This window comes from Tubulanus polymorphus, chromosome 10, assembly GCF_964204645.1.
Source record: "Tubulanus polymorphus chromosome 10, tnTubPoly1.2, whole genome shotgun sequence".
Lineage (NCBI taxonomy): Eukaryota > Metazoa > Nemertea > Palaeonemertea > Tubulaniformes > Tubulanidae > Tubulanus > Tubulanus polymorphus.
The window spans coordinates 715,806-733,497 of record NC_134034.1 but is presented as its reverse complement, the minus strand read 5'-3'; the positions used below and the strand labels follow the sequence as shown (position 1 = coordinate 733,497).

General features: G+C 40.9%; 4 protein-coding genes across 6 annotated transcripts in view; 3 read left to right on the top strand and 1 right to left on the bottom strand.

Moving 5' to 3' along the window:
• The window catches only part of LOC141911789 (secretin receptor-like), a 33,740-nt gene extending 30,479 nt beyond the window's left edge, over nt 1-3,261 (top strand). Inside the window, exons 10-13 of one of the 2 annotated variants that reach the window (XM_074802840.1) lie at nt 82-167; nt 1,209-1,350; nt 1,810-1,851; nt 2,323-3,261. In XM_074802840.1, the coding sequence (XP_074658941.1) occupies nt 82-167; nt 1,209-1,350; nt 1,810-1,851; nt 2,323-2,622 (570 nt within the window). In that variant the 3' untranslated portion in view covers nt 2,623-3,261. Of the gene's footprint in view, nt 1-81; nt 174-1,208; nt 1,351-1,809; nt 1,852-2,322 lie in introns of both variants that reach the window. The other variant, XM_074802838.1, reaches the window with a different exon arrangement.
• An 820-nt stretch (nt 3,262-4,081) lies between these two features.
• Nucleotides 4,082-7,189, top strand: LOC141912182 (uncharacterized). Its single transcript, XM_074803394.1, has 3 exons — nt 4,082-4,697; nt 5,182-5,829; nt 6,636-7,189. Exons 1-3 carry the CDS (start codon nt 4,082-4,084, stop codon nt 7,187-7,189), a joined length of 1,818 nt encoding a protein of 605 aa, XP_074659495.1.
• Nucleotides 7,190-8,067: 878 nt separating this feature from the next.
• Nucleotides 8,068-9,223, top strand: LOC141911799 (uncharacterized). The gene is made up of 3 exons (XM_074802852.1): nt 8,068-8,134; nt 8,499-8,886; nt 9,039-9,223. Exons 1-3 carry the CDS (start codon nt 8,132-8,134, stop codon nt 9,062-9,064), a joined length of 417 nt encoding a protein of 138 aa, XP_074658953.1. The 5' UTR covers nt 8,068-8,131; the 3' UTR covers nt 9,065-9,223.
• Nucleotides 8,980-15,845, bottom strand: LOC141911792 (uncharacterized). Of its 2 annotated transcripts, none has more exons than XM_074802844.1 (4): nt 15,302-15,845; nt 12,071-12,278; nt 10,716-10,937; nt 8,980-10,472 (listed from the first exon to the last, which is right to left on the bottom strand). In XM_074802844.1, the coding sequence occupies exons 2-4, from the start codon at nt 12,160-12,162 to the stop codon at nt 9,539-9,541; spliced, it is 1,248 nt and encodes a 415-aa protein (XP_074658945.1). In that variant the 5' UTR covers nt 12,163-12,278; nt 15,302-15,845; the 3' UTR covers nt 8,980-9,538. The 2 variants fall into 2 exon arrangements, with proteins under 2 accessions (XP_074658945.1, XP_074658946.1); XM_074802845.1 differs by lacking the exon at nt 15,302-15,845 and adding an exon at nt 12,588-14,419.
• Nucleotides 15,846-17,692: the final 1,847 nt, after the last annotated feature.

Genomic DNA, 17,692 nt, shown 5'->3' with positions numbered 1-17,692 from the left:
TTGTCGAAACGTTGAATAAACAATTTGTGGAAGGAAACATTTCGAACTCTTATTACATATTCTTGTTGTGATGTTTTTCAGGTTAATTTTATACTGTTCGTCAGTCTAGTTCGAGTACTGTTCACGAAACTGGTAGCACCGAACGCGCAAGAGGCTAAAAAGTACAGGTATAGGTGAGCATGCACGGTGATGGGCAGCATAGTTCATTCATTAGACAGCTAGCTCATTAGACGGCAGTATATATTAACCAAGCTAAAAGATAAAGCATCGTCCTTCATAAACAAAGAGCTCAAAGTTGGTTTAATTTAACCACTGGATAATTGACATTAGTGGCAATTAGAATATCGTGATGACCACAGTATTCAACCTGATGGTTAACTTTAACCAACTTAACATAACAGTACCAACCTATGCACCAATCAGGCTGGTCCCTGCACTCCCTAGTTAACCAGCCAACCCTAACTGTAGGGCACCTGGCCATCAGTGATATGTTATTATGGGTCGCCTAGAATATGGAACACAAGCAGGTCTTGTGTAAATTAGTAAATATATCATCACACAGTCAACGGTGATAAGGGTTGTTCGAGCTGCAGTGCTCTAGAGATGACGTACGTGTGTCCACCTCTTGTACGGAGAACTCCGACACGGTCTGGCGGTAAGTGCTGCTGCTTGTACTCCTGGACGCTTTAGTTCAATGTTATAGCAGGACAGTAATCCGCTGTACAAAGCCATACGAGTGGTTTCTAAAAGCATTCCGCTGTAGAGACAAGATTGTTTTGTCAATACACAACCTTAAGTTAGGGGAGCAAAATTGAGATCCCAACTTCATCCCAAAGATTCCCTCATTCAGTCCTTATTAGCCAATTTTCAGATTTTCACTAAGCCACCTTACACTACGGAAACAGGGACAAACTCATCCCAAAGATACCGCCACCCACCCCCTAACAAATAAGTAGCACATATATTTTCATCATCTGCTTCGGTATTTTTTCGGCTGCTATACAATAATTTGGCAATTTGGTTCTTAACTTTTTAACATCTTGCTTTATACTTAACTGTTGTGACGTGGCTTGAACTAGTTGATTCCCGTAAAGGGGGTGATAATAAACTCCGTCGGTAGATGACGTACAAATTCCGATTTAATATCCGTTGTCTTATATTTAGAATAATTCTGATTTAATCACAATTCTGGTGTTAATATCTTACAGGAAACTTGTCAAATCGACGTTGGTCCTGATTCCATTGTTTGGCGTCCATTATATCTTGTTTCTGTGGTTACCGGACAAGGGTATCAGCGAAGTGGCTTTGATCGTGAAGCTTTACTACGAGATGTTCTTCAATTCGTTTCAAGTAGGTTTAAAACTGTAAACAGTTCAGACTGTCCCCAGTCCTGATGAATATCATTTAGAAAATCCCACAATATCAATTTAAAAAGACTGTTATTGCCTTTTTTTCTCGATTTTGGGCAGAACCCTTCCAGCCATCTTCAGAGTTATGAAAATGAAAGTTAAATGTTACATAGTTGTCATAAGAAACGTAAAAAGAATGATAATAGTTGTTTGAATTGATGTTCTGGATTTCTTAATGACAGGTTTAGGATTTTGCGAAATAAAGACCTCCCCCGCCTCTGCCACTGGACCCTGAACTTTAAAGAAACTAAATGACGTATAAACCCAATAGATAATGTCGTGATTTCAAAGATTGTTCTCGACCATTTTTCAATCTTCATTTCAAATGTAGCGTTAAATACATAAACTAAGATGTAAGAAAAGACGCGGTCGTGTTAATTAGTTTTTTTTCTCGTTTCAGGGATTTTTCATCACGATTTTGTTCTGTTTTATGAACGGCGAGGTACGTGTGTGTCGAGAGCCTACTGTGGCAATCGAGAGTACTCGTCAATATCAATCACATGAACTAAACAACTAACTCAGAGACTGGTTTCGATTGGTCTCTACCGATTCCAGAACTTTCTTATGCCATTCTACTTTCGATCGAAACTTGCATGAAAGTTAATGTTTCGATGGAATTTATTGATATGAGCTAAATCTTTATTAAAATGATTGACTACAAGTTGCGCCATCGTTTGTCGAACCTGATGTGGCAGCACTCATAATATAAAGGCCTTAAGTCTTTTCAAGCGAATATTGTCAATCAGCAATATGAACTAAACTAACTGAAAGTCTGTGTAATGCGTACTCATAGTTTATTGAAATGCTTATTATGAAAATGACTGACTATCAGTGGCGCCATCTTGTGGTCTATCTATCAGTTCCGGTTGCCCGGAATTCACGGATTTGATCCTTCTCTTGTTGATCACTTCAGGTCCGGCACGAAATTCGCAAAACATGGGAACGATACAATCTACGACACGGCGGGAAAACAATCGGGTTCGGTGGTACGACGTTGACGTCGTACGTCTCCAGGGGGCGCCAGTCGCATTCTAATTCGATGAGTTTGTCGGTGTCGCTCGAGAAGAAAGACGCGGTGACCTTGAACAACGGACATATGATGACTCGATTGGGTTCGAGTCCCGATAACGATCATTGCGACCCGTTCACCACGAATGAGACCTCGATGCTCGTCGATCCTAAACTAGAAACGGCCGAAACTAGACATTTATAAAACAAACAAGGAATCTGTGTAGAAATCGCGTTAACAAATAATTCGCTAGTCCACACTGAATCTATCACTGGCCGAATACACGCCATTCATAATTTGTTCAATGTTGTTGAAAGATATTTAATGTTGCATTTAAATAAAATACTTTAAAAAAATTCTACAAATTCGTCGCCATTTTGTGCATATCATTAGTTCAGCGCATGCGCCGTGCGATATGTAAATAGTATATATATATATATAGGGTTTTATATTTTTGTCAAGTAAATTACTGAACATTTATTCCTCCTAGTTATAAATGCGTGGGTTTAAAGTAAGGCCCAAGTTCTATAGTCGTTGACGATTGATTTAACATGAAATTAATGACTTCCAATTAACCATTGTATCTATTAACGACCCTTTACCCGGTTTCTTCGTACAGTTTGTGAGTTAAGATTTGACTCAGAGTTAACTAGTCGTTGCAAATGAATTGATTTCAAATCAGATTTTATTCCAATATCCACGCAACCTGTGGAACTGAGATAGTTATTAAACGAATATCGTATATCTAAATGTGTTATTGTGATAATTAAGAAATTGTTTTACAGGATTTTGTTATTGTTTTTGTTTTTAAATTTAACGGGGCCACGCGATAAAAGTGATGTAAAAACGTGTATGTAAGGTATCAAATTTTTCTCGAATTATACAATTCTATATGTAAATAAATAAATGCTACCATTTTTACTTATTTGTGTAGACGTCAAACTTCGTTTATAGGTCAGAGATTATCATCTCTCTTCTGCGCACGTCGAGTCACGATTTTCTGTGCATCAGTTCCACGTGGGTTTATCATTTGGCTCTCGATTAGCCATCTGTTTTACACCTCGAATTTACCCGTCCCTTCCTGTACACACACAGTAAGGTATGAATGTTATCTAAAGACATGATGACATATAAAACAACATTAAACGACATAAGGTCACATAGATCTGTGTAACATGCGTTTCTAACTGTTTTATTTTTATTGCATTGTCACAATATCGATTGCACAAAAACCCTAAGCGTGTTTGTGGTACTACTGGTGTTACTGGTGCTGCTTTGTAAGGAATGTGACAACTCACTCCACGTGGTATCTAAAGGTAACTATGCAGCACAGTGAACCCTCCTATATCACCCTTCACCTATAAGCATCCTATAGCGGTATATCAGGGGTTAACTGAACATCACTTTTCTCCTCTTTGTGTACTGGCTGAGATATATTAGAACGCATTTGGCCTTTGCATGTACGTGGTAGTGCCTAACATCCATAGATTGGGGTGCATTGCGCCTTAAGTTTTTTTTTTATAAAGAGGTTTTATTTTATGAAAACTGATACAATGTATACAAAATATGTTATATATACATGACTGAATATTTTCTATCATTCTCAGCATTGTGTAATACTCTTTCAGTAGCGCATACAAGGTTAACGGGTGATATATAGAATATGGTGCCGAATGTGGGTGACTCCGAGATTGGCGTTTGCCGAGTATGGACCAATAATGGGACGCCTAATAAATCAAACCTCAGTAGCGCCACCACCGGCGGAAGCTCTGAATTAGCCGAACTCGATGTTTTAATATCCGGATCTGTAACTTTCGTATTGATATTACCGCTGGTGTTGTTCTACTGGACGCGTTTCCCGTTAGGAAGCACGGGTGCCGTTTTACTCGGAGCCGTCCTTACCGTTGCCTTACCGGTGCTCGCTCAAGACGACGTCTACGTCATCCTGGGACACAAAGACAACTTACGAACGATATTCCTGCTGTTAGGGATGATGCTTATAGCTCAGTATTTCCACCGGGAACGACTAGTTGATAAAATATTGAACAAAATCCTGAACTCTAAAATCAGCATCGAGATATATATCTTTAAAGTGAGCGCCATCAGTTTTGTGTTCAGTATGTTTTTCACGAACGACGCCGCCTGCGTGATTCTGACGCCGTTAATTCTGGACGTCTGGAGACGACAGAGGCGACATTCAGCTGAACTGTTGACCCTGTTACTGGCCGTGTCTACATCCTCAAATATAGGTACAGTTGTCACGAGTTACCACGCCCAAAGTATGCGGAATATTCTGCCTAATGTCTATATTAACGTGATTGCTGACATTGGGTCTCAAAACTCAATAAAATAAACCCCCAATGTACTTTGATAGGTCCTTTGGAGATTCCTATCTCCAATTCAATTTGAGAAAAGGAGGTTTTTTAGGCAGTCCTTCAAAATAGTATAGAATGGATTAAAAATTAATGCTTTGATTTAGCTGCCCATTCTTAACTGGTCCCTTTTGGTAACTATACCAGGTAACTACTACCAGATCTGATTGGGTTATGGCGACCTGAGTAAAATAAACCTTTCACAATCCTTCGATATAACAGTGCTATAGATTGCAATCAACGTTATGGTCATTTTGACTGCTATTCAGGCATCTACTACGAAAATTAATGAGTTATGGCGCCTAACATCCTCCCAAGCCAATTTCAAATAGATATTAGATGTTGCGCTGTATTAGGGAATAGATACAAATTATCATTATTATTTTCATAGGTAGCGTCGTGACGATATTTGGTAACCCGCTGATGGCTTTGATAGCATCGAAAACCGATTCGCCGCTTTATGAGAAGAGTGTTCTGAATCTACAAAGAAGTATAGTATATATGGGACCCCCGGCAGTCGTGGGGGCTTTTCTTAACGTAGGATTTTTAATAGTTCATTACCGCGCACGAGTCTGCCACAGATCGAGAAAGCAACGTGGGCTTACTAAAGTGAATGTCGATGGCGCGGACGAACTGGAAAGCGTTAAACTGAATTTGTTTGACAGTAGCGATAGCAATAAAGATCGGAATCGACCAGGTTCGAATCCCGATAAATCTAATGAATATTCCGCAGCTAGTGTAGAGGACAATAAAGATGCTACCATTATCGCCACGGAGAGGGAAAATCCTGTTCCGATTGTTGCCGAAACAAACCGTAGTGTTCCTAATGTTCCGCACAATGATGAACTATTAACAGACGAAGAGAATCATTGTCCAGATGTTCCTATTGCTCCGCATCATGACCGGACAGATTTGAACACCGTCGATGACGCTTTGCGTCCGTCGGAATCAGTTTTATTCCACGTGGTTCTATGTTTAGTTGTGTTACTCATCGTTTGTCTTCTCCTCATTTCATCAACCGTTTTCAAGTTCGATGTTGGTATGTATAAGATACACTACTTAAACCGTTTCGCTTCCGAGGGTCGCAGATCCGTGGCCAGGATTTTGAAAGGGGGTTCTTAGATTTTAGAAATGCAGGGGTGGATTTAGGGGGTGGTCTCGGGGATCCGGGTCCCTGCCTTCACATTGAGGTTGCCCTTTTCGTCGTCAAGATCGTTAAAACATACAAATTTGACACATCCTCTCGTAATGCACATCTTTGGATGTATTTATACAGAAATGTCTAACACCGAGGCTTGGGATTCCACTGATAGCCTAAGACGCCCTGCTTTATCTAAAAAAATCCTTTGTCGTTTGTTCTGAAACCTGACCTTCCAATTTTCCAACATCCGCCATGAAAGGGCACTTGGAAGAAAACAAAAAAAGCAAATGTACAAAACAAAGTTCAGCTATAAATTTGTTGAAGTAAGGACAACCCCAGACCACAGGTCTTCCTAAAATACCGTTCCGTAACCCTAACCCTAGCTTCTCCATAACCCCAACCCTAGCATGACTCGAACCTGCAAACCCTAGCATGCCAGTCGAGCATGCTAACCACTAGACCATAGACCAGTAGTGTTTGATATAGTTTGTTTGTTTGTCTGGTCAGTGTGGTGACTGTGGCCAGTCGGGTGTGGTGGACCGGTGACCAGACAGGTGTTGTCACTCACAACACCCGCCGTTCGCGGTTTTTAATGATGTCTGTCTTGACAAAAATATCAGCAATCTCAATAGGAAGGGACAGTGGTCCCGGAAAACATGTTTGAATTTTTATTCATATCTATCATCCTGCTCTCTTATTTTCAGGGCTGGTGCCAATGTGTGGCGCTATTGTGATTATAGTCGCCGATGCTCTCATAAATCGGCGCAATTCGTCTGCTATCATCGAGAAAATCGACTGGGGAATCCTGCTATTGTTTATGGGAATATTCGTGTGGATGCGTGGATTCAATTCCACCCATCTACCTCGCTGGTTCTGGAACCGTCTTGGACTGGTTGCCACGACCGTCGTTTCGGCGCGCGAAATCCTCATCTTCAGCGTTTTCGTTCTGCTCGGCACGAACGTCTTCAACAACATACCTCTGACATTGATCGTCTTGGAACAGATGGCACCTTGCCAGAATCAGTTAGCCCTAGTACTGTATCTAGGATGGTGGGCGTCGGTCGGTGGCAATCTGACGCAGTTTGGAAGCGTTTCGAATTTGATCGTGGCTCAAAAAGCTCAATCCACGCTCGACTATCGTTTGAATTTCCTGCAGTATTTGAAATATGGATTTATAACAACTTTGATAATAGGTGGCGCTGGCACCTTTATCATATACGGACTATTGCAAATTCAATGGTTTTTAATAATGGTTTAGTAAAAATTAAATATCGTAATCATTGTTAAAAAATGAGATGATTTTTGAGATGAGTTCATTATTTTTGTTATGACAGGGAATGGATGGAAAAGGGATGATATTCATCACGTCCTAGAATTGGTTGTATCCACAGTGCCTTAGAACGCTGAACTATCCTAATGTACCCAGACATCCTACGATTCTAGGGTACCCAGACTCCCTCGTGTACCCCCAGACATCCTAAGATTCTAGGGTACCCAGACTCCCTAGTGTACCCCCAGACATCCTACGATTCTAGGGTACCCAGACTCCCTAGTGTACCCCCAGACATCCTACGATTCTAGGGTACCCAGACTCCCTAGTGTACCCCAGACATCCTACGATCCTAGGGTACCCAGACTCCCTAGTGTACCCCCAGACATCCTACGATCCTAGGGTACCCGACGATCTTGAGCCTCGCCAACTCGAACGAATTGAGGCCGGTGGTGCGAGGTAAGCGCAGTCCGAGTTTGAGTAGGAAAATACGTTAGGAGTTCAAAAATGGTTTTATTTTGTTCCGAGTTGATAATATCCGAGAAAAGGGAGGTTTACTTCACCGCTCGAAGGGGCAGACGTGGGTTGTGGACGGATTACTCAACAGGACATTTACAGACATTCTCCGCAGTAGTTTCTTTCTAAATTAATTCACAGTTCTCATGTTGATCTGGCTTCGTCCCATTAACGACTTGAAATATCTCCTTAACGATCGATACAGCTGGCTAATTTCGCAACCAATAAAATCTATTACGAAATGAATTTAAATTAACTCATTAACTGAATATTCAACACATTAGTGGAGGATTAATAATCTCTGGGAGGATTATTGCTTTATAAATCGGTAAGATTTGGCACGTGTAGATTCAGTTTTCGGATCGCGGCGGACGCAATCAGAGACCTCCGATCCAACATACTCGAGTACAAAACATGGTAAGAAATCTATACGTGATATTTCTTTTTCTAAATCTTACTTTCGTTTCTAAGTGTTGTGCGGTGAGTTTTTGAACTGTATCCAGAAACTGGGTCTTGAACGGTGGAATTCATTCCTAATCTGTGGATACAGTAGAAGCGATGCATCTGAAATTTGGGCTACGATCCGGTTCTATAGTCGTGGCTTCGAATAAATGAGACCATCTTAGTTCTATAGTCGATATAACAACTTAAGACCAGTCTTAAGATTTGACACACTTTTTGACTCAGGACATGACTGTGGAACTGGGCCTAGAGGTTTCAATGTTATGTCACCCTATCTAAACGAAGAAGAGGTCACATGAAAATTATTCATCTATTTCAGGATTCGAACCCAAAATTGATTTTTCTCATCAGCGCAATCTGCCTAATGATTCTTCAAATCACTTCCGCCTCGACTTCAACAGACGATAAAGATGTCACCACTGACCTAAAGCGCCACCTACAGGGTATGCGATTTCGCCACCATCACGGTTTTTTCTTTCATCGTCATCACCATCGTCGACCTCATCATCGCCATCATCATTCTCGTAAAGGAGGTCACTCGTTCCAGTCTGCCAACTACGCGGAGACCGTGCGCAAGAGTCTGGAAGCCTTCATCGACAGGATCAAGCGCATATCTAATTTGGAGTGGTTGGCGCGCAACAACGACCGTATCGCTAAAACACTGACTAAACTTCAAGATCTGATTACTAAACTATTGCCCCCTATCGGTATGCCATGAAACAACTATTTTTCCCAGCAATAAAATCAAAATGAAAAATGATCTTTTATGAGTTAATTTAATAAAAGTTTATGATGATGGAATTATATTTATCAAGGTTTATTTTTGATTATTTCTAAATAACGAACGCAATTATTGTAGATGTGAGCATCAGTACAGAGTTATGAAGTGAAGACTAAACTGTCATCAGAACCAAAAACGAACGCTATTTTTCATCGAAAAAATCGAATTTTTTCTCATTAAAGATACTATTAGAATATTTCTAATCAATTAGTCTGGGTTTATTTCGTTCAGTTTTCACATCGTCTGTTGATTTATATATCATCGATTACGGGGACTCGAACCTGATTGCGTTGAGACGACTCAAATACAAGATCCTGACATTCAGGGATATTCAAATGTGCCCTGACATGTTCTCTCAGAAATGGGTCCAAGACACCAGGGAGATTTATCATCTATCATTGTTGATGGTGGTGGCGCCCTCGATCGGGATTACAGGATATCTTTTAAACAGACCGATGTTTATAAACAAGGAAGGATTTCGATGAAGTCCCTAAACGAACTTTACAGCGAGCGTTAACTTTTTATGAAGTTGATAGATATTTCACACGCCATCTAGCGGCGTATACTAACACGATACATCACGTGTTCGATGACGTGCCCGACGACAGATATTTAGCCAGTTTATTGGAAAGATATCGGGATCTGGCTCGCTCTAGGCTCAGATCCGATTTTAAACTAGTCAACAGTATCTGATCGTGAGAACTGTTGATTTCGAGTAGTTCGTTGCGTTCACGTTCCTTCACTACCTCCAGCTGCAAGGCGTCAACCAGCGATATCAAATCCGTCTTGCTATCCAAATTAGTTTTCAATTCGGTAAAGGTTTGCAGACTCCGAGATTTCAAGGTCGTCGTAATCGCCGACGACGTTTCTCGGTCGCATACACATTTCTTATCGGTGGCGTGCGACCTTTTAGACGGGTCCCCGCCTACTGCACTTCCGGTGAATATAGACCGGTGGCCGGTTAGAAAATGAGACCGGTCACCGGAATCTTGGATATTTGACTGGTCACCGGTTACCAGTCGGCCGGGATTCGTCGAAGGAAACGACGACGTAGTGACCACGTTCCCCTCACTGGCGCCACCTATGGTCGACGTTTTGGGTTCACTCAGCTCGTCAGCTGAACCGATGTAGCGCCCTCTAGCGATAAATCCACCGGAAATGGATCGCCTGTCGATCAAATCACGAGAACTCATGGAAACGTTTCGCAGTGCGATCTCGTTCTTACAGTTGTTACAAATAATCGTCATTTCCAACGGTTTGCGGCGATCTCCGTTCTTTTCGACTAGTTCGCCATCTATCGTTCGATTGGGAAGCGCGTTCATTAACAGCAATACGCACTCGCGACTGCGATGTATGATCGCCTCGTCCAAAGCGGTGCGACCCTTTTTATTGCAGATCGTGCGGTCGGCTCCGCTGTCTAATAGATACTGTACGACTGGCTTCAAGTCTTTCATACTGGCTAAATGAAGGGGCGTGTCTTCGTTCACGTCACGACAATTCACATCTGCACCACTGAAAAAAAAAGAAATCATGTAGGGCGCAGATTCACTGAAGGGCTTGCTTAAAGGGTGGTTCCAGGCCCCTGATTGTCTGATGGGGTGGCTCCAGACAACCAATTGTCTGAAGGGGTGGCTTCAGGCCACTGATTGTCTGATGGGGTGGCTCCAGGTCACTGATTTTCTGAAGGGGAGGCTCCAGGTCGCAGATTGTCTGAAGGGGTGGCTCCAGGCTGCGAAAAGGGTAAACGACACTTACCGCTCAAGAAGAATTTTAACGATAGTCATGTGACCGGCGTCGGCGGCCGCGTGTAGCGGAAAACTGTTCCAGGAAGTGACGTAATTGACGTCAGCGCCGCGTCGAATCAGATAACTGACGGTTTTATCGTTACCGTAACCGGAAGCCCAATAGAGCGGAGTAATCCCGCGATTATCCCGACTGTTTAGATTTAATCCCGTCTCTAATAATCGTTCTAATTCTCTGGAAGAGATTAGAAAGCAGTTAGCAACATTGTGATTGATTTATTTACTTACGATATGTACAAGATTATAAACATAATTTCTTTGGATATATTTGCATAGATAAATAGACATATATAAGAAGGACAACCCCAAGCCCTAGGGGCTGAGCCTGATTGGGTGATTGCCCTGAGGGGCAGCACTGAGTACAACAGCCGTCGTTAACCTTCGGGATTATCATTTTGTAGAAGGAATTTAGTTAATAGTAGTTTTATTTTGCTACGTGTTCACTTCCTGATAAAAATTATCCAAGCCTTACGAGTATTTGAAACGAGTGTTTGAGCAGCCAGGTTCGACTAGTTCGCCATCTAGTGGAAATTCAGATTATGAGGTCCGTCACGCATCATGTGACCACGCCCGAAAATATCGTATCACATCGTCACGAAGCTCGTGATTACAATCCGAACAAATTAAGCTCATTTTATTTCGAAACAACATGCGTCCTGAATCTTATCATATCGATAATTAATCTAATATCTATGAAAGCCATTGTAAGGAATGAAATGTATTTCCGTTACTGCTTTTTGAGATTGTATGAATTAGGTTAATGGTGAAAACATAATCAAACTAAACCAATCACCGAGTGGAAAAATCGCATTTGTGACACATCAAAAACCATATGACAATGTTCATATACATCGATATCTGGTTCACTGTGAGTCAATGTGCACTACGTCATCGATATCAGCGTTAGAAAATAACACAATTACAATTGTGAATTTTGGCGATCGTTTCCTTATTTAACGTATCTCATAAATCATTTGCATTTCGTCATCATTATATCGGGGCTAGACTGGTTGCCGGTCAATTCAATTCAATAATCGATATATTCAAATCCAAAATAACTTTATTGATCCTTGATATTTATATTATTGAATTAACCGTATATTGATATTGTCGACAATAGATAATCTAAATGTAGATTATATATCAATGATATATTGATGTTATTTTTCAAGGCGTCAATAGATTTTCAGGTTAATTTTCTTTGTTTGTCCCTGTGGTTATGTATGAATTCGGGAACTCAAACTTGATCGAACATGAACTTATTTGGATGACACCATTTAGTCCCAACACTTCTCCGATTAAACTTACTTGGTGTTGAAACTCTGTAGGGCTTTAATGAGTTCATATGACATTACTACTAGTGCTACAACTAATAATAGTGATACAGATGACGCGACCATGAAGATCCTCCTTCATTGAATCAACCGTCGCCCACTCACAATAATCACAACCACTTCTCGTCTCGATACCTCTCAAAACCAGCCATGTATCATGAATAACACTGCCAAACGTAGATCTAGAAATACAACAGCTCAAGTTTAGGAATACTGTATTTACTTTGGGAGAGGGAGAGGGAGAGGGAGAGGGAGAGGGAGAGGGAGAGGGAGAGGGAGAGGGAGAGGGGAGAGGGAGAGGGAGAGGGAGAGGGAGAGGGAGAGGGAGGGAGAGGGAGAGGGAGAGGGAGAGGGAGAGGGAGAGGGAGAGGGAGAGGGAGAGGGAGAGGGAGAGGGAGAGGGAGGGAGAGGAGGAGAGGGAGAGGGAGAGGGAGAGGGAGAGGGAGAGGGTGAGGAGGGGAGAGGGAGAGGGAGACGTAATGTTGACTTACCTGTTTAGATATCTATATGCAAATGCAATCGATTCCATTCGCATGTAACAATAAACATAAATATTGCAAAAATGCAGTGAACGACATTTTGAAACGTTGTTTTTTTGTTGCTGAAATATTTTCTTTTCTAAAGGAATTTTATTCAGTATTTCTTTGATAGCGGCGGAAAATTCTTTATCAGTAAACCATAAAACAAACCACTTTGTGTATTAATTTTATCGGTGCTTCTCGATTTGAAAATTTCTAAAGAGCGGGTTTTCATGAAACGTTTTATTTCCTGGTTTTTCAATCAGTTTTGCGCGAACAACGAGCGAATTCCTTTCTGAATCGATAAATTCCATTCATTTTAAGACAAAGAAACCGGTTCTTTTTTAAATTGTGATCGAGCGTTTTTTTTTCGATTGATAAAGGAATTGTTTTGAAAGAATTAGGGAACTATTATTAAGACACTAAGTTCCTCGGGTAAGGTTTGACTGATAAAGGGCTTGAATATCGAAAATGAACTTTAACTCTCATGAATCGTGGAACCGGGTTTTGGGGATTTACAAACTTCCAGGGTCTCATATTGTTAACTATGCATTGTGCCACAACTCGCATAACTGCACAACCACACCGATATAAACCGGTATTTCTAGTCGCCCCACGTCAAGCGATCGATATAAAAATTCTCTATTTCTAACATTCGTCGGTGCTTTGAGATGATGTCTATAAATACTTTCGATAATATTCCCAGTAAATTCCCGATTCGCTGCCGGCGTTGGGTTTTTTGCGTAATTGGAATCGAATTTACTTCCGCTCGCGACCGCGGTCACAAATCACGCATACTTCCGGGGTTTTGTTGGGGAAAAGCTGTTTTTTTTCTAAATCGCTTACATTATTGCGTGAGTGAATAGAACAGCTTTGCTATGAATTACGTGAAAAAATCCCAGCACACTGACAATAGTCCGAAATGTTTCCTTGCTTGAGATAATACTTATTTGACTATCCACTATTCTATCTCCAGGAATACGTCCTTGACCTATTTAGTTGATTATTCAACAAATCCATCTTCAAGAATAGGTTTATTGATGATGCCCTCATTATAACCATTGATGAAACCAACATTCTAATAGTCATCTTCAGGAATACTGTATTCCTTGAGCTAAATTAGTTTATTCTACGTTTCGAATTTACCCTAACGACGATGAGTCCTAATAGTCGAACCGTTGAATAAAGAGTATGAAAGGAAACATTTCAGACTCTTGTCGTTCTTAACGCGCAGGGATTTCATATAATCTAAAACCAGTCTGAATTTAAAGGCACACGTGGCTGATTACTGTTATAAACTGTTGTTAGACCAGACATGCGTCCGGACCGATTGGTACCGGTTAATTGGGGTTCGAACCTACTACCACTCGATTGTCAGTCAAACACGCCCCCTATCCACTAAACCAAAAAGGCGAGATGTCGCCAGTAGTTTCTCGGCCAGCGTGCCTAAAATTCTCTGACACTCCGCGACTGAAATCTCTAATCAACTTTTCTCTGCGGTGGTTTGAACGCCAGCGTTGGGAGGCCGCGTTTATGAATGGGGTATGTGCACACGTATAATCCCCTCCTCGGCATTCTGAATATGTGTAAATATCCGTTTGATCACACGTGGGATGCTGTTATCAATAACGCGATTTGTTTAATGATAAACATGGATTTTCCCGCATCACATTCCGCCCCAGTTCGAGGACAGGTCATCGATTTCGAGGCCATGGCCGCTGAGTGACTCGTCGTAAATATATTACAATATATACTCGTGTATGTAGCTGTCACCGTTTATGGACGGGGAACTTCTGACTAATACCGCTTGATGTGCGCGTTCTGGGTCCGGTTTTATAGACTGGTATTACCTTTAATTCAATTCATATTCAATTGAGCTAATCCCCGGGTTTAAGATAATACCAGTCTATAAAACCAGCCCCTGGCGTCCCGGTAATAAATTGGCCCTAGATCTCATATAGCGTTAAAGAAAAGGCGACAAGTTGCCACAATCAATGTAAAATTTAGCTGGATTCGCAGTTGGTGTTTTCTTCTTTGGTGTGAATTAATTGTTTAACTTGGGCAGGGGGTTTTGTTGTGTGAGGTGTAATTGACTACCCCTCACCCCTCACAGGTCCCAGGATACCAGGATACCTCGAATAGAAATCGGATCCCGTTATGTCGGGTAGAAAATTAATTTCGACGTCCCCGCAAGGTTGTTTCCTGAAGGCAGTGTTTTAATCAGGAGGACGCGAACAGGCTCAGAATGTTTTCAAAAAATCAACGTCAAATTCGAAGCAATGGTAACAAGTTTTAACAAGCTTAGTCCTGACTAATTTGACGGAAAGCTTTATGGAAAATAATAGGTCCACAGCTCTATCAACAAACCCCAACCAGGATCTTGGAAAATAGTAAGACTGAGGTCCAGAATAAAAGACTAAGGCATTATTCAGATAAACTATTAGCCATAGACTAACTATTAGCGGGATCCTCATTCTTAGATTTCTATCGAAGAAATAAATCCAAAAGTTTTCCATTTCCTAGAGGATGAGTGTCGATCAGATTTACAGGTTTTAAACATCTTTGAAGGGCCACCTCAATGTGAAGGCAGGGGTCTGGACCCCCGAGACCAACCCCTAAATCCATCCCTCCCAATGCATCCTGAGAGTCAGGTTAAAGCTGGATTTAGCATATAACATTTCACTCACCTCTTTACTACGTGACATTCCTGCTGTGTTTATTTTATATGCCACGCACAGATCGTCCGCAAATCGACTCTATAACATTTGCCATTTGAAGTTTAGAGCGACGATTGGACGAAAAATTATGGAAATTCCCGGCGCTCGAGGCCGCGAGAGCAATGCACATTATAACCACTGTTACCAGATACGACTACGTAACTCAACACATATCTCTATATTAGACCACGCCATCAATTCTATGCGATTTGAAAGTCAAAAGGCCAGTTTCACATAGTCCTAGCTTTGGTTTTAAAACCAGTCTAATGCCATTTCAGTTCTATAGACAATTTTACAACGTTTGAGACAAGTTCTATGTTTTTAAAAAGCTGCAATGGATGGTTTTATTAGAACCAGTTTCAACATACAATCGATTAAGGTGCTGGTCTTCTTGAATCGAGCCCGGGCAGATTTTTGACTACTTTTAACTGTTAGATTCTGAAGTTGTTAGATTGGTTTTAGGACCAAAGTGAGTTTAGACTGGTCTTAAGTTGTGGTCCATAGAACCATCATGAGTTAAGACTGGTCTTACGTTGTTAGATCGGTTATAGAACTAAAATGTACTTAGACTGGTAACTGGTATCAAGTTGTTAGATTGTTTCTAGAACCTAAGTGACTCTATAAGCTGCGGGTTTTTAAGTATTTCGGGAATTTTGTAAGATTAATAGCACCGGATTTAGGTTGGCCCGTCACACATTAAGTATGGTTATCTAATCATTGCAGTGATTAATGGTGTATTTTTAGCGATAGTTTTTCTATCATGCGCAGATAACGCTTAGATTGTGAATGAATTCACGAGTAACACTGCGGGCACCTTGATAGCTGCTAGGGAAACCCCGGCGCTGCTATTAACTTCCTCTTTAGCGGTAGGCCACATGCGACTAGGAAATATGTTTAACGCACTGTCTGTTTGGTATTGAAAATATAATATTCATTCATTTACGTCATATACATTACTATAAATGGTTCTTATACGAAAACAGATCAATGACAATAAATTGAAGTTGAAAATTTTTGTTTTCGTCGACTTAAAATAACTCCCTCTATCGATGAAACGAGATACTAGCGGGCCACAGACTCGTCAATTCCTGTTCCTGTCGACCCTCACGCCATCTAGCGATTTAACGGTATGACGCGGTCTAGATATTTATTCACATAATAGATTGATACCGGCATTTAAGTAATAATAAAAAAAACAATGTAGCAATAAATTATGGGAATGGTTTGGGAAAAGCTAAGTTAACGGCTTAAACGAAGTCCTTCCACTAGACAACGTACACGCCTTCTCACGCCCTCTCCCAGGCCGGATTCGTACACTCGTCACACTAAAACAAGTAGCACAATAAATATAATCAAAAGTTATTAGATCTATTGTAGTAACAAAGAACGAACAGAATTCAACAGAGGTTATAACGTGCTAGTATGGGCTCATTAATTATTAATTAGATAAGATTTTAGAGATATAATGAAAATATTCAGCTGCATTATAGATTTTAGATTATTTGGCAGTGCAGTTCCGATGTTTAGGTCCTTGAATTTTGATTCTGGGTTAATTCTGAGATTTAATTTAGCAAACTCGATGCGCAGGTTTTTGCTCTGGCCTAAACTTACTGTATTACTGTATAAACCAATGGTATGCTTTGCGAGTGATTACGAATTTGAATTAGCCTAGCGACCGATCCCCGCAGATTAAAGCGAGTATTTCTAGTTGACCCGAGAGTGACAGAGGTCGCGTTGGGGCGATTGCTGCTCCAAGTCATACAAGTATCCAATATATGAGCGAAATATCAACCGACCTTGCACGCATTGACATTCTAATCGCGGGGTGCATCTCAGGAGCTCAGGCTAATAACATAGTCGGCTATATCCTTGATAGCTGTGCGTAGAGTAGGGCCCACTGAGAGTCGAGTTTTAATGAGGACCTCGTCTCCCTCCGCGCTGGTTCTCTGGGTTCGTTAGTATCGAGTCGTGAGTAGATTTCTGCTCCGGCTACACAATCTAGAATTCCCCGGTGGAATTTCTGGACAGATTTTCCTGAATACAACGATACGTCGAATAGTAAGTAATTACACGCACTTGTATAGCAACAGCTCACGATCGCGCGTCTCAGAAAATAGCTACACCCTTTTTAAAGTACTATTCTCGCTGTATGTATTCCGGCGCGCCGGGTTAACACACGAACTTCTGAACGCAGGAATAACGCATGAGAAAGTTATATTCTTAATAATAACAATAATTGGTACCTTTTTATACCGCCTTATAATAATAGTAATAATAATAAAAATGATAAAAATAATAATAATAATAATAATAGTAATAATGATAATAATGATAATAATAATAATAATAATAATAATAATA